Here is a 14,833-nt window from a genome sequence, read left to right on the forward strand (position 1 = left end):
ATATTCCTGCTGATCGAAGAGCCCCCCAATAGAAATGTAAAAACCAACCCCACAAAAATAAAAGTAAAAATATAAATGAAAAAAAAAAATAACACACTGATCTCTACTGAGGAAACTGTTGGAAAAGAGGCTCCTGCTGTCCAGGGAATGCTGACCGCCTCAAACTGGAAAAGCTGCATTCTGCCGAGGGTCTGAGAACTGTGCTCCCCACATGCAAAGCTTTCCCTCCCTCCTATGTGCTGGCAAAGGCCCTTATTCAGCAGATAAGGAACTGCTGAACCTGAGAACAAGGTCCTGTTGACCGGAGAGAAAGTGTTCCCAGGAAAACTGGCTACCAGGGTTGTTACAGCACCGCCTGTGATAAAAGAAACTGCAAGCAAGTTACATTTGCAAAGGAATGCAAATGTAGCCAGACCAGGGGATGAAATGTTGTTTATTGTTAATTCCCAAAGACAATGTCCTGTCCCCGAAGGCAGGTTCTCCTGGCCTATTAAGTGGGCCAAGAGGCCTTGTAAGTACCTTGTACCACCTTGTAAGTAAGCCAGAGTGTGAGATTTGTGGGCTTCCCCAGAGTGCAAGGCAGACAGCCGCTCTGGCTCGTGCTCTGACCAGGACAGCCGCCATATCTGCTGTGTGATCACAGCTGCCTTGAGCAAGTCAGGCACTGAGGACACTGTTGGCAGAACCTCTGCCCTTGAGACATACCATTGGTGAAAATGACCCAAGTTCAGTGGAAATGTAAAATATTTGACAGATGAGAGGCTGCGGGAGGGGCAACCAGGAAAACCCTAACCAGGTCAGGGGGAGATCTAACAGTAACCTTGAATCTGTGTCAAGGGTCGTTGGAATGAAAAGTAAGGTGGGCTGTTCAGGCCTGAGAGGCAGGAAAGGACCTATGCTGGCCTCATAACTGGTCAGTGTCAGGCCTGGGTGATGGGCAGGTGTGAGCTGGAGATTGGTAGATGATACCATTTCCACTCCCTTGGGGACAACGTGGACAGACAACAGGGAGTCAAAACCACCAGAATCCCCTAGGCCAAGTGGAGGAGCCTAGAGGAGGCACATGGTCACTGGCATGTTGGCCTGGGTACCTGCAGTCATGGTTTCCAGCTTTTACTTGGGCCAGAGAGGGATCCCTCTTACTGTCAGGTCAAAGGGGATGGTAAGCCCTCGAAACCGGGGACATCTAGGAAGCCACTAAGCACTCTGAACCTGTGTATAGCAGAGGACAGCTTGTGGAACAGATCCTGACACGTCAAAGACACAGGAACATGGTGACAATGTGAGGACTGGGTCTGCTATGGGCTGGACAAGGGGCCGTCCAGTCTCTGAAGACACGGCTCTGCAGCTGCCCGGCTCCACCAGCAACCCTCAGAGCGATGGCACCCACCCCTAAGCTGTACCTGTCACAGGGTTTTTAAGAGAAGTCTTAGAAACTGGGTGGTAAGAGACAAGAGCATGTGACATGGGAACCAGATCTCGGTACAAACACAGACAGGACATGGGCCAGAATGGGGCCGTGCATGGGGCAGGCCAGCCTCTGTGTGGAGAAAGCCGCCCGCTGTGCAGTGTTGGTGTGGAGACGTACCAAATTAATCCCAGAAATGACTGCTTATTGGCAGGGTGGGGGAGGGGGGAGACCCGAGCTTCGAAGCACTTAGAGCTGTCCCAGAGGCTTACAGAGTAGGTCAGGGCTGCCTGCCCTTAGTTGTTCCTCGCCCAACGGGTGCCTGACGTACAAGGCCCCTCTGCATGCCACTGTGTGACTTCCTCCATCTCAGCAGCATGCAGTGGATTTCCTCAGAGGTTCGCAACCGTGTCCCAGAGACGAGACAGGAGCGGTCTGACCCCCCACTGCCTCCTGGAAACCCACCAAGATGGAAACAGGCCACTGCTTTGTTTAGAAATATTTTGTTCAGAAAACGTAAGTCTTCATTAAAGTACAATACTCAAGCTTCCATGTCCTCCGATTCCCTTCATGGCTTAAATGCCATCTGAAACTGTGACATGGCATGTGCTCAGAGAGCCTACATGTGCCAGGGGATCCTGGGGCCAGAACAATCCGAGTACATGGGATGGTCTGTGACACAGGCAACCATCATGTCTGTCTGTGCTATGATGGCACCTGTCTTGTATGGGTCATGTTCTAGGTTAGACACCTGGGGCACAGCTGACAGAACCACCTCTCCCTCAAAGTGTAAGAGCTGCTTGTGGCATAAACGCTGAGACAGGGACCCTTCTGCCACACCTGGGCCCCAAGGCCTAGTATGTCTATCTGTGTAAAGGGTTTCACAATGTCTCCCAAGACACTGCTGTGCCTCAGCCATCCCTCCTGCCCTGTGTCCCAACATCAATCACAACCACAGCAAAAACCCAGAAACACATATAGCAGACACGACACACAACAGGTTAGTATCTTTAATTCCATTACGGAGCTCTTACAAACTGGCCAGGCCCATCAGTGGAGCAAAGGACATCAGCAGTCTGCAAAAGAGGAAACGCAATCACTTGGTGTAAAGATGCCTAACGAGCTAGAATGGAAGGATGCAGCTGGAGCATGCTGCTGCGTCCTCATCCTCCTGTCCTGGCAAAAGACCCTGATCAGAGACACTTACCCTTGCTGGTGGCAGCGGAATGAACACAGAAATTTCTGGAAACCATTTTGTCGGTAGGTAATAGAAGTCTCAGAGGGTCCCGTATTCGTTAATCCAACAATCCCACCTTTGAGAGTCTACTCCAAGGGAGTGACTTGGCCCTAGGAGGAAATTCTGACACATCATCGACCTCTGACACAGCACTGTCCCTCTGCCCAAGGGGAGTGTTTGGAGTCACTCAGGATAAGGTTGGTGGCACATGGGACAGCTGTGTCATATGCTCGCAGTAGGGGTCCAGCACCATGGGTGTATAGGCGCAAAGAAAGATGAGGCCAGGGAAGGAAGGAAACACCAAAGCACTGAATTTGATCATTTTCTTTCCTCCCTGGTCTCCTATACTTCCTGACATGTGCTGCCATGGAGAATGGGAAGCCCTGGTCCAGCCGCTAGTGGCACTGAACGGGGCTCCTCTCTTCAGTTCTACCCTCTGTGCTGGACTAGCTGTCACCAAGTCCAACATGAAGTCCTAAAGAGATGTTAAAGGCTAGGACTTCCCAACCCTGGGAAGCTTGCCCACTGGCCCAGCCTCCAGCTCTCAGTTCCTAACCCAAGCCTCATGTCATGACATCCTAGCCAAGCTCCTGACAGACACCTTCCAAGCACAGGGTGACAGAAGGGAGTTAGCATGCATGTTACACAGCAGAGTCTCAGCCACCTAAGGCCCTGTCCCCAGTGTCCTCCAGCCAAGCCCCAGCCTTGCTCCCTGAGTCACCTTCAGCCCACGGCAGCTTCCCCAGCTGCATTCACTCCCCTGCAGGCTGATGCACATCCAGTAGAGGTTCCGTCCTCCACAACAACAGGCCCCTGTCTCAGATCAGCCCAAATGTTCTATCATCCGGCATTCACACCTGCCACATACTCATCTGGGGTCCTTCAAAGTCACTAAATGCTTTGGGACGTGACAATAATTCCAAGGTCACATTACACACCAGGCTGGGAAGTCACCCTTATGCCAGGCCAGGTCCCATTGTCAGTTAGATACTAAATACAGTGAAGTCTGCTTACCAGATGGGTGTCACAGCGTCTGAGGAGCAGGTGCAGTACTGCCACAACAGTCACTGCTGAGAGGAAGGCCACTCCTTCATATACCAGCTCCTCTCCCCTGCACCCTGTTCTCTTCTGAGCTCCGGAAACTACAACCTTAAGATATGTACAAAGCCTCCCCTCCCCCTCTTCCTCAGTTTGATGCCCAGTTATCACAGTCTCCCTCTGGAGCCGCATGGGCCTTGCATCTTGTCCTTTTGGCTGGGGACTAACCATGTCCCCCCACCAGAGCCACAGTGCGCTCCTCGGCAACAGATTCGAAGTGGTTCATCCAGGTCCAAGGTGGAGGGCAATGTCAACCGTCTCTCATGTGCTCCAGGCTCCAAGCTACAGGGAGCTATCGAGATGGTTCTAAATACAGGGCTGCACGGCCCCAGTTCCATAAACACAAACACCAAGAAAAAACAAAACAATAACAACCACAACAACAAAAAACAATCACCAAGTCACCGCCACCAGAGCAGCAGAGTGACCCGGGTGAATCAGCCCAGACGGCAAAGGGAGATAGTGAAGCCACACAGGGAGACAGCCTGCACGGCTCTGGCTCCAGGACCAGCTGAGGGCTGAAGCAGAATCTAACACAAACACATCGCCCAGTGGTCCAAGGAGCCAGGGCAGGTTACATGCCTCCCACTGGGTCTCTAATCCTGATTGAGAAGGCCACAAATAAATGTCCCAGGTGCCTCTTGCCTCCACAGACACCGCCCCACTTTTCTGCTGATGCTATCGCTTCACCTACGGACCCCTCTACTGGAAGGTCCTGAGACTCAGCTGTTGGGGACCAGTAAGTACCCTCAATGGAACCCCCGGGGAGTTTCCCGCCTGCTTGTGAAGCACCATGGTGCCAGCAGGGCGCCTCGGTCTAGGCTGTTCAGCAAGGCTGCTGTGCTAACAGAGTTAACAAGAAGCAGGTGGCTGTGGGCTGTGAACCCAGTCAGCACTGGAGATCCCTGGCCTTGCAAGGGTGGCTGCTTTGGAATCAGTCACTTTTCCCAATGACAAAGGAAGTCTCTGAAAGAGGCCATGTTCCAGGTCCCAGCCTCTGGACTCCCAAGAGGGGAGAGCTTTGGGTGGGTGCAGAGGTGGCCTTTTGTGGTCAAGACAAGACCATGCAGAGGAGGGCAGGAGAACCCAGGAGAGGCACCCATCTCCCCCAAGGGGCCAAGTGGGCATGTAAACACAGTCAATTTGGCATTGTAATGTGACAGATGGCACTGTCCAGGGCTCGGCTGAGTCTGAGTACGATTTCCAGGTCATCCTTCTGGGAAGAAGCCAATGCTTTGTTCCTCAGAACTGGAATGTGTGCTACATGAAGACCAAGGCTGTTAACCACTCACGACCAATTCTTCGGCAAGAGGCCAACACCCCTTACCGAAGGTGCTCGATGGTGTCTCCCAGAGGAACTGGCTCCCAGCCAGGCTTTTGTTCTTGGACAAAGGCTACACATTAGGCCCAGGCACAGAGAAGGTAATGTTGCATGGGCTCCTTTGACCCCTAGAGATGGTGTGGGTGGCTGAAAGGCAGAGGTGAAAGCCACCTGGCACCTGGGTGGAAAAGTCTGCGGCTAGGTAAGGCCCGCCGTGGAGCCACATGGGCAGGAATGAGCAGACATCTGGGAGTCTCTCAATGGAAATCCAGGTGGCAAATAGGGTTTCCAGAGTCCCCCTCGGTCTGTCTTAGCTGGCACGTGGATGTCAGGAATCTGCCTGCTGCCTGTGGCAGCCTGATGGAACCGTCCAGGGTCCCAGGCCCCCGATTAACTTAGCAGATGAATGCTAGATGTCCTTGATGCCATCAGAACGCTGGCAGTCACAGACAGGTGTGGACGAGTCTTCTGTGGACAGGAGAGGCAGGAGGAATGTCTGCGAAGGACCAGATGTTCCCAGCAACAGCAGTGGGGTATGCTGGAATACAGGCTCCCCCAGAAAGGGAAGAATCCCTGGAATGCAGAGTGCACTACCTAGCAATCTTGCCAAGTGATCAGATGTGGGCAGGCTGGTTCAGGTATACATCAGCCACCTACAGGACCAACTTGGCTTCTTTCTATTCAGAACTCATCAACTGACAGGGTGCATGTAGGAGTGCACAGAAGCTGAATGTCGGCTGGCAGAGCCCACAGAGGCGGTCAGCCTAAACCGCTCCTAGGCAGGCGCATTCCAAGGGTCTGTGTTGTGATTACTAGAGAAGCTGGGATTGCAAGCAACAGAAAGGGGAGCATGCACCTAGTTGCAAGTAAAGCTAGCAAAAACACACAGCAGGGTGGATGATCAATGAGGATGGCAGGATGGCCTCCCATAGATCAGGAGTGGCGTGAAAGGTGTCTGCAAATAGGACAATGCTACCTTATGGACAATTCTTCTCAACAACAGTCTAGCTACCTGGGTGGTCATAGGTCCCTAAAGGTTCCGGCTGCGGGTGGGCAAGGCTGGTGCCGGACTGGTCCCGTTGGAGGCTGGATGCACTGGGCAGGGCCCTGTGCCCGTTGTGGTCAGTTGGCGACACAACATCTGCCGCTCCCGCACAGCCCTATTGGATGCAGAAGTCTTCCGGATTTGGGCACGCCTCGAGTGCCTCAGCGGGGATTTGTAGGTTCTGCGCAGCTCGGCCAGAAAGCCCTGGTAGTTGTTTCGCAAAGGGCTGTCCGGCTGCATGTGGGGGATGGCCCACTTCTCCGCCTCCCCAGTCAGTCGGGACACCAGGAAGGCCACTCTCTCGGCTTCACCAGGGAAACGGGAAGCTTGAAAGATCATGAACCTGTCCATCTGCATCAGGAACCCCGCCAACTGGCCAGGGTCTCCAGAGAAAGGTTCAGGCAGCGAGGTGGGCGGCGTGGTCATGGGTCGAGTCCCATTGGAGGTGATGGCAGAGATAGGCGGAGTGATCTGCAGAGCGCCAGGGATGCGCGCCCGGGTGCGCAACAATGTGAGCTCCGCCATCACGCTCTCCAGCATGTTGGTGAGGTTGGCCTTCTCAGCTCTCAGCGTGGAGGCCTCGCGCCTCAGTGCAGAGTTGGTGAGTCGCAAGGAGGTCAGGGTGTCAGCCACATCATCCATCTGTGCGCTGGCACCAGGGGCAGAGGCTGGGCTTTCTGTTTTGGAGGTCTGAGGTTGGACCATTCTGGCAAAGATCAAGCAACAGAGAGCTGGAGAAGCAGAGCAAAAGGCCCTGGGTGCTGAAGCAGGTGCGCCCAGGCAGAATCTGGGAGAAAAAGCTTGGGGACACTGATCCTGTCCTGGATGCAGTTCCTTTCTGCAAGCTTTGCAGGGTCAAGGTGTGGGGCTCTGGCTGGACCTGCCCAGGCCTTGAAGGATGTTCGAGCTGGACCTGCTCAACCCTTGCAGGATGCACAGACTGAACCTACTCAGGCCTGCAGCATGAGCAAGCAGGACCTGCCCAGGTCTTGAGGGATGAGCGGGCTGGGCCTTCCCAGGCCTTGCAGGATGCAGCGGCTGAACCTGCTCAGGCCTTACGGGATGCGCAGACCTGCGCCGCCCAGACTTGGCGGGATGCACCTGCCGGAGTTCGGGCTGCGAATGAAAGCGCTGCCCGCGGGTGCCACGAGACTACCTGCCGAGAACAAAGGCAGCCGCACCTGATCTGGCCCGGGCCGGGCAGCGCGTGTACCTGTCGCTCCGCTGCTCCTTCCGCTGCCAAGATGGCCCACGGGTCGGGGCCGCACCCGGCTTGCGCGTCACGGCGACCGCCGGAACTGCTTCCCGGGCAGCGGTGGCTGCGGTTCCCGCGGGGCTGAAATGGCGGGGTCGTGGCACTGCGCGGTCACCGCACAGTCTTTGTGCGGGCGCGGCCAGCGAGACAGCAGCGGGGAACCAGGCAACTGGGTCGGGGCCTGCTGGTTGCCATGGAGACCGCCCGCTCCCGGAGCGCCGGCCGAGCAGCTCTGCCTTCCGGAAGTGACGCAGCCCCGCCTCCCGGGCCATGCGCCTTTCTCAGCAGCCTATCAACAAGGAGCGTGGGTTCTGCTTTTGAGTCTCGCTCTTGGAAAGCTTAGGTTCTTTCTGGTTCCTCCCAAGGCACCATACCGAACCTCTCCTCAGTGGTGGTGTCATTTTTTTTTAAGTTAGGTTGACTTTTCTTGCTATAACTTTAATGCAATTCAGATGAACTACATTGTAGGTCATGACAGCAAATCTTGACAAAGAAGAAAACTACTTTTTATTTTAACTTTTTGAGCCAGTATCCTGTAAGCCCGACTGGTTTGGCTCTCAGGAAGTAGCTAGGGATGACCTCTCCTGCCTCCACTGTCCCATTGCTGGATTGCAGAGTTCACCACTACACCAGATTCAGATAAAGCAGAGTCTTTTGTTGCTCAGCATGGCCTTGAACTCACAATGTAGCCGTGCGACTCGTAACATTTATGACGTAGCTACGAAATAATTTAATGGTGAGGGTCACCACAACATGAGGAACTGTATTAAAGGGCTGCAGCATCAGGAAGGGTGAGAAGCACTGGGCTAAAGGATTTGAGTGGAGATCCTGGCGTTTTCTAGATTACTCTGGGTTGGTTGTTTCTTCATGGTCAGTTCCACGCTGGGGTGCATTGGGAGAGAAAACGCCTTCTTTGAAGCCGGTCCAGGATGCAGTCCAGGAGACAGGTGGCAGCAGCCTGCTGAAGGTAGGAGGCAGGCCTGGGGTGAAAGTGTGTTCATTCTGCCTACGGTGTTTGGTCTTGGGGTGGGAGATTTCAGCTGAGGGTACCCACACTTTGAGAGAACAGTCGCATTCCACTGTGCCAAACTGTATGTGTTGTGACCAGCTAGAACTCCGGAGCATGAAGTGAGAGAAGACAGGAGGAAGACAAGCATATCCTTACATCATTTCTGTGAGGTCTCCAAAACCAGGTGGAGGCAAGAGCTACATTAACCTTGACTGGAGACAGTGAGTTCAAAGTCAGAAATGGTTCTGGACTGAACTCACCCCCTGCCCCGCACAGTGTTTCTGAACACACCTGGGCATCCCTTGTGAGTCAGCCCCAGTATCACAGTGGCACACAGTGGTACCATAGGTCCCTAGATGCTGTGGACTACTGAGGGGCCTGCTGTAGTTCTGCTGTGGTTGACAGCATAGAACTGAGGTTCCCCAGAGCCTTGGAAAGATGTGTCCTATGGTGCCGAGAACGATCCACAGTAGCCCCACTCTTCGGTTCCAGATGAGCAAATGTATTAAGCATGTAGCCAGGAAAAGTAGAACAATCGGCAAGCAGCAGGCAGAACGCAAAGCAGCATCGAGTCAGTGCTCACAGCATCCATCAGAGGCGGCTGCAGTAGCCTGACTGAGAGCAGGCCAAGGGGACAGCAGCCAGTGGGGGCCGAGGAAGCCCAGCGGAGTGGCTGGGGGAAACGCAATTAGCTGGAATTCCCGGTTGCCATCGATGAGCTTCTTGGCTCCCACTCCCACCGCAAGCATTTTTGTGCCACGGGATAAACAAAAGTAACTTCTGTTGGGCACAGTTTGCCTTCTAGCTGTCCTCAGGGTGCAGTGATTTTCAGATCTGTAGCTGTAGGCTGTCTTCCTTTCTCCAAGACAGAGGCAGGGACCAGCTTGTCCCTGGAAAGTAGAGATCTGATATAAACATGTTTGGGTCTGGCAGCAAGGGAGTCCACCCCAGTCGGCTTGCAGTAACCTTAAACAATACGTGACAATTTGCCAATAAAATGTATATTACATCTGTTTAGAGGACGGAGTCAGAAGACAGAACAAATTAAAATGGCTTAAGGAAGCAGTCTAAGACTACCCAAAGTAGCTAAGTTACATAATGTTAGGATTCAAATGCCAAACTAAGTATTGCCCACTTAATCCACAAGTGAAAAGGAGACTCCAAAATTTGTTCTGTTTATATAACTTTTACGTGAAATATATAGCGATTTGTTTTTCAGAAAGCAATATGGCAACTTGTAGGCGTTTCCTTTACGCAGCGACTAGAGAAATCTTCCACAACTAGGCAGCTCCGCTTTGCCGTAAGCTGCTCGGGGCTGGCATATACCAGCTTAATAGAGAGCTAACATCTCAGGTCTCAGAAGGCAGCAAGAATTCTATGAGCACGAGCAAGGAACTCAGGACTGCGAGGGGTGCACCCACACACTGAGGCAATGGGGATGTTCTATCGGGAACTCACCAAGGCCAGCTGGCCGGGGACTGAAAAAGCATGGGACAAAACCGGTCTCGCTGAACATAATGGACAATGAGGACTACTGAGAACTGAAGAACAATGGCAATGGGTTCTTGATCCTATTGCACGTAATGGCTTTGTGGGAGCCCAGGTAGTTTGGATGCTCTCCTTAATAGACCTGGATGGAGGTGGGTGGTCCTTGGACCTCCCACAGGGCAGAGAAACCTGCTTGCTCTTTGGGCTGAGGAGGAAAGAAGACTTGATTGGGGGAGGGGGAGGGAATGGGAGGTGGTGGCGGGGAAGAGGCAGAAATCTTTAATAATTAAATAAATTAATTAATTAAAAAAAATGTATATTACAGAAGGCAGAAGGCTCACCCTAATTTTGGAAGTGTTAGACCATGATATTTGCTTATACTTTTCCTCATTTCAAAGAGGCAAATAAAAGTTGTAGTCCAGAAAAAAAAATGGAGCAAAATGAAAGTGCAAAAACTGAAGTTTGTTTGTTTGTTTGCTTTTGAGACTAGGCCGTGTAGCCCAGGCTGGCTTTGAGTATCATGCGGAATGCCTTGAACTTCTGATCCCGCAGCCCCTACTTCCCCAGTGCATACCGGGATTTCTGCAATGGAGAGCAAACCCAATGCTCATGCGTGTTAGGCAAGCACTCTGCCAACTGAGTTCCAGCTCTAACCACCAAAACAAAAAAAAATTTTAAAAAATGGAAAAGCAGAGAGAGAGCACTTGGGTTCGGTTCGGGTCCAGACGCTGCTGTGATTCCAGATATGACGCACGGTCTCTTCCGTGAGCACGGGAGAAAACATGATGTGACTGGGCCCATGGACAAGGCCTTGTGGGCCACAGACACAGCCTCTCGTATGATAAGGACTCAAGGGTAGGAACAGGGCCAGGCCGTCCCTTGAAGCCAGAGGTGAGAAGAGAAACAAGTCACTTGGAAAGAAGGAACTCATCTCAGTCATTTCATGGGGGTGGGGGTGGCAGCCTGTGTGAAAGTGTGGACCTTGGGCCACGCAGACACCATCTCCTGCGCCCATGTCACCTGGATGGATGAACAGACCGTGGAAATTGATTGACTGATTCTGAGATTCAGAAGCACCAAGTCAAAATCATGTTCTTCACTGCAGACCAGGCCTCGAATGTTGGGGGCTGGGAAGAAGTGGGGAGGGAGGGAGAGAGGGAGAGAAGCTTTTACCCACAAATAAGAAAACTCAAGTCCTGAAACATCTAGAGCTAGCTTGATGGCAGCAAAATCAACACTCATAAGATGAATTAACTCCAGATGAAATTAAATAGTTGGAACAATGAAGACACTTTAAGCTGAGCACGTGTGGGCGTTTGCTGAGAATAATGAGTGAATACGATTTACAGAGAGAACAGAGATGGTGTGGCAGGTCCTTCCGTCGATGTGTTGCTTTTGGTGGTTAATGAATAAAGAACTGCTTTGAGCCTATGGCAGGAAAGAACAGAACTAGGCGGGGAAAGCTAGGCTGTATGCTGGGAGAAAGAAGGGCAGAGTCAGAGAGATGCCATGGAGCCGCCAGAGACAAATGCTGGGAACTTTACCCAGTAAGCCACAGCCACATGGCGATATACAGATTAATAGAAATGGGTTAAATTAATATATAAGAGTTAGCCAATAAGAAGCTAGAGCTAATGGGCCAAGCAGTGATTTAATTAATACAGTTTCTGTGTGATTATTTCAGGTCTAAGCTAGCCTGGCGGCCAGGGACAAACAAGCGGCCTCCTCTAACACAGAGAGGCATAGGCCATCAAGATCAGGCAGCTGTGGAAAGGGCACCGCCCATCCTGACAGCCTGAGTCCATGCCCAATACTCACATAGTGGAAGTTCTAGATCATTCTGTGCTGTGATAAAACACTAAGATCAAAAGCAACCTGGGTCGAGAGGATGCTTATACTTCCAGGTTACAGTCTATCATTGAGGAGGTCATGGCAGGAACTTGAAGCAGAAGTCATGGCTGAATGATGCTTGTTGGCTTATTCCAAGCCTCATGCTTAGCTAGCTTTCTTATATAGCTCAGGACCACATGCCCAGGGAATGGTGCCACCCACAGTAGGCTGAGCCATTCTGGATTAATTGGTAATGGAAACAACCCCCCCACACACACACACACAGTCATGACCCTAAGCCAACCTGATCTGGGCAATTCCTCAATGAAGGTTTTCCTTTCAGAGGAGTCTAGGTTGTGTCAAGTTGACAAATGAAGCTAACTAGGGTCCATGTACAGAAAATTTCAAGCAAGCATCATCCCCAAAAGTAAAGAACAGACACATATGCCCGTCTACAATGAATGAACAGCGAAGTCTATCAGCTGCAGGAGAGGAATGCTGGTTTGTGGTATAAGGCACACAAACCTTGAAAACACTGTGCTATATCGAAGATGTCAGGCTCACAGTCCACATGAAGTAGAACCATCCAGAACAGGCAATTCCCAAAGATAGAAAGAGTAGTCCTTGCCAAGGTCTCAGGGGAAGGAAGAACTGGGAGAGACAGGGCACAGCTGAATACAGGGTTTCTTTGGAGTAGAGAATGACGAACACCTTCTGGAGTTAGTTTTGATTGACGTCACAACGTGGAGAATAGACTGAAAAACTACATGGAGATCTTTTTATGGTGTATCAATTGTATTAGTAAAGCAAACAATAGCCATTCACATCAAAACTCACAGAAATACAGGCACAGAGGAGACCTTCTTGACTGCATATGAAGAAACTACAGGGTTGGTGAGATGGCCCTTGCCACATAAGCCTGGTGACCAGAGCTTCAACCCGGAACCCATGAAAAGGTGGAAGGAGGGACTCACCTCTGTAAAGTGGTCCTCTGTCCTCCACATGAACACTGTGTTAATTACACACACACACACACACACACACTGAAAATACATACTGTTTAAAAGAAGAGGCAAGTGTGGCACACAACAAAAAACGGCTGGTATCGCGGCTGAGGAGAGAGCACTTTCATCCTAAGGCTGGGCAGGCAGTGATATTCACACTCAGCATTTGTGTTCAGCATAGTGCTGACAAGTTTAACTGCTGCAATAAGTCAGGGAATGGAACCTAAAGACTCTGTCTTGGTCACTTTTCTATTGCTGTAGAAAAAAGAACACTATGACCACAGCAACTTATAGAAGGAAGCGTTTATTTGACTTACAGTTGTAGGGGATACGAGTCCATGACCATCACAGTGTAGGCACAGCAACTGGAGCAGAAGCTGAGAGCTCCCATCTTAAACCATAAGCAGGAAGCAGAGAGTGTACTAGGAATAGCAAATGACTTTTGAAGTTGTAAAGTATGCTGTGACATATCTCCTCCAGCAAAGCCATACTTCCTAAGCTTCCACAAACAACCTTACCAACTGGGGACCCAGTGTTCAAACAACCAAGAGTGTAGGGGACATGTCACTCTGACCACTAAAGATACCAGGTTGGAAGGCGAGAAATCAAACCAACCTTATTTGCATAAGGTGAGTTTAGGTGCTGGATACAAGATGGACATTCAAGATTTTATTTATTTATTATGTATACAGTGTTGTACCCGATTGTATGCCTGTATACCAGGACACCAGATCTCAATATAGACGGTTGTGAACCACCATGTGGTTGCTGGAAATTAAACTCAGGACCTCTGGAAGAGCAACCAGTGTTCTTAATCTGAGTCATCTCTCCAGCCCCAAGATGGACATTCAAAAACCAAATTTGTCATGATAAAGTGGACAAGACCAGCCATGAATCAATGGGGTCTATTTTCTCCGTCAAGGTAGGTTTTGAAGGCCCCTCGCCTCCTGAGACTTCACCAACAGCTTATGTTTCTGAGGAAAGAGAATCATTAGATACTTTTCTGTTTCTGTGGTAAAACACCATGACCACTTATAGAAGAGTTTGTTTGACTTACTGTAGGCAGAGTTTTCCCATCCGAGGAGCCACTTCTGAATTACCACACAGAGGCTCAATATTAATATTAATTGTAAATGCTCAGCCAATAGCTCAGGCTTATTACTAACTAGCTCTTACATTTTAAGTTGACCCACATTCCTCATTTATGCTCCCCAACATAATGGTACCTTTATTAGCATGGCACGTTCATCTCCTGCTCCCTATATGTATGACTGGAGACTCCTGACTTCCCCTTCCTCATCCCATCATTCTCATTTTGGCTTTCCTCCCTAACTGTATCCTATTCAGCTATTGGCCAGTCAGTTTGTCCAATAACCAATCATATCAGCACATAGTCACACAGTACACAGCAGGATTATTCCACAGCATTTACAGCTCCAGAGAATTAGAGTCCATAGTGATGGGGACAGCATGGCAACAGGTGGAGAACTGGAGGAGAAGCTGAAGGTTCATATCTTAAACAGAAAGCAAGAAGCAGAGAGAACAAACTGGAAATGACAGGAGGCTTTGAAACCTTAAATCCCACCCCAGGGACACACTTCCTCCAGCAAGATCACAGCTCCCAAGCCTACACACACAGAACCACCAGCTGGGGATCAAATGTTCAAATGCCATAGACGATGGGAGACACCTCGTTCACATCACCACAGAGAGACATTCTCTTCAGTGGCGTCGATGTTGATAAGTTGCCATAAATAACCCTTTACCCATGCTCCTGTCAGTCATCCCAAATGAAATTCATGGATTGATTCACCAAAAGAAAAAAAAAGGCAACCAAAAAATATCAAAGTAAATTGGATTAGTAAACACTGAGCACACAGGGAAAACAATAAAACGCTAAGTATTGTTGATAATCAGTCAAAGAAACACCGGATGTAAATCAAATGACATGTGTGTAGGACATTTGATACAAATCAAATGGCATGTGTGTAGAACACCTGATATAAATCAAATGACATGTGTAGAACATTTGTGCAAAATCCAACCATGAAAATGAAAGCAAGTGAAAACGAATTAAAGGAAGGAAGAGACAGACGGCCATGCCATTCCCAGTTTGTGCTCTCTGCTTCCTGCTTGCT

General features: G+C 50.5%; 1 protein-coding gene across 1 annotated transcript; it reads right to left on the reverse strand.

Moving 5' to 3' along the window:
• Positions 1-2,400: 2,400 nt before the first annotated feature.
• Rtl6 (retrotransposon Gag like 6) lies at positions 2,401-7,577 on the reverse strand. The gene is made up of 2 exons (XM_057792054.1): positions 2,616-7,577; positions 2,401-2,484 (listed from the first exon to the last, which is right to left on the reverse strand). The coding sequence occupies exon 1, from the start codon at positions 6,812-6,814 to the stop codon at positions 6,095-6,097; it is 720 nt and encodes a 239-aa protein (XP_057648037.1). The 5' UTR covers positions 6,815-7,577; the 3' UTR covers positions 2,401-2,484; positions 2,616-6,094.
• Between the last annotated feature and the right edge of the window lie 7,256 nt (positions 7,578-14,833).

Source organism: Chionomys nivalis, chromosome 17 (genome assembly GCF_950005125.1).
Source record: "Chionomys nivalis chromosome 17, mChiNiv1.1, whole genome shotgun sequence".
NCBI lineage: Eukaryota > Metazoa > Chordata > Mammalia > Rodentia > Cricetidae > Chionomys > Chionomys nivalis.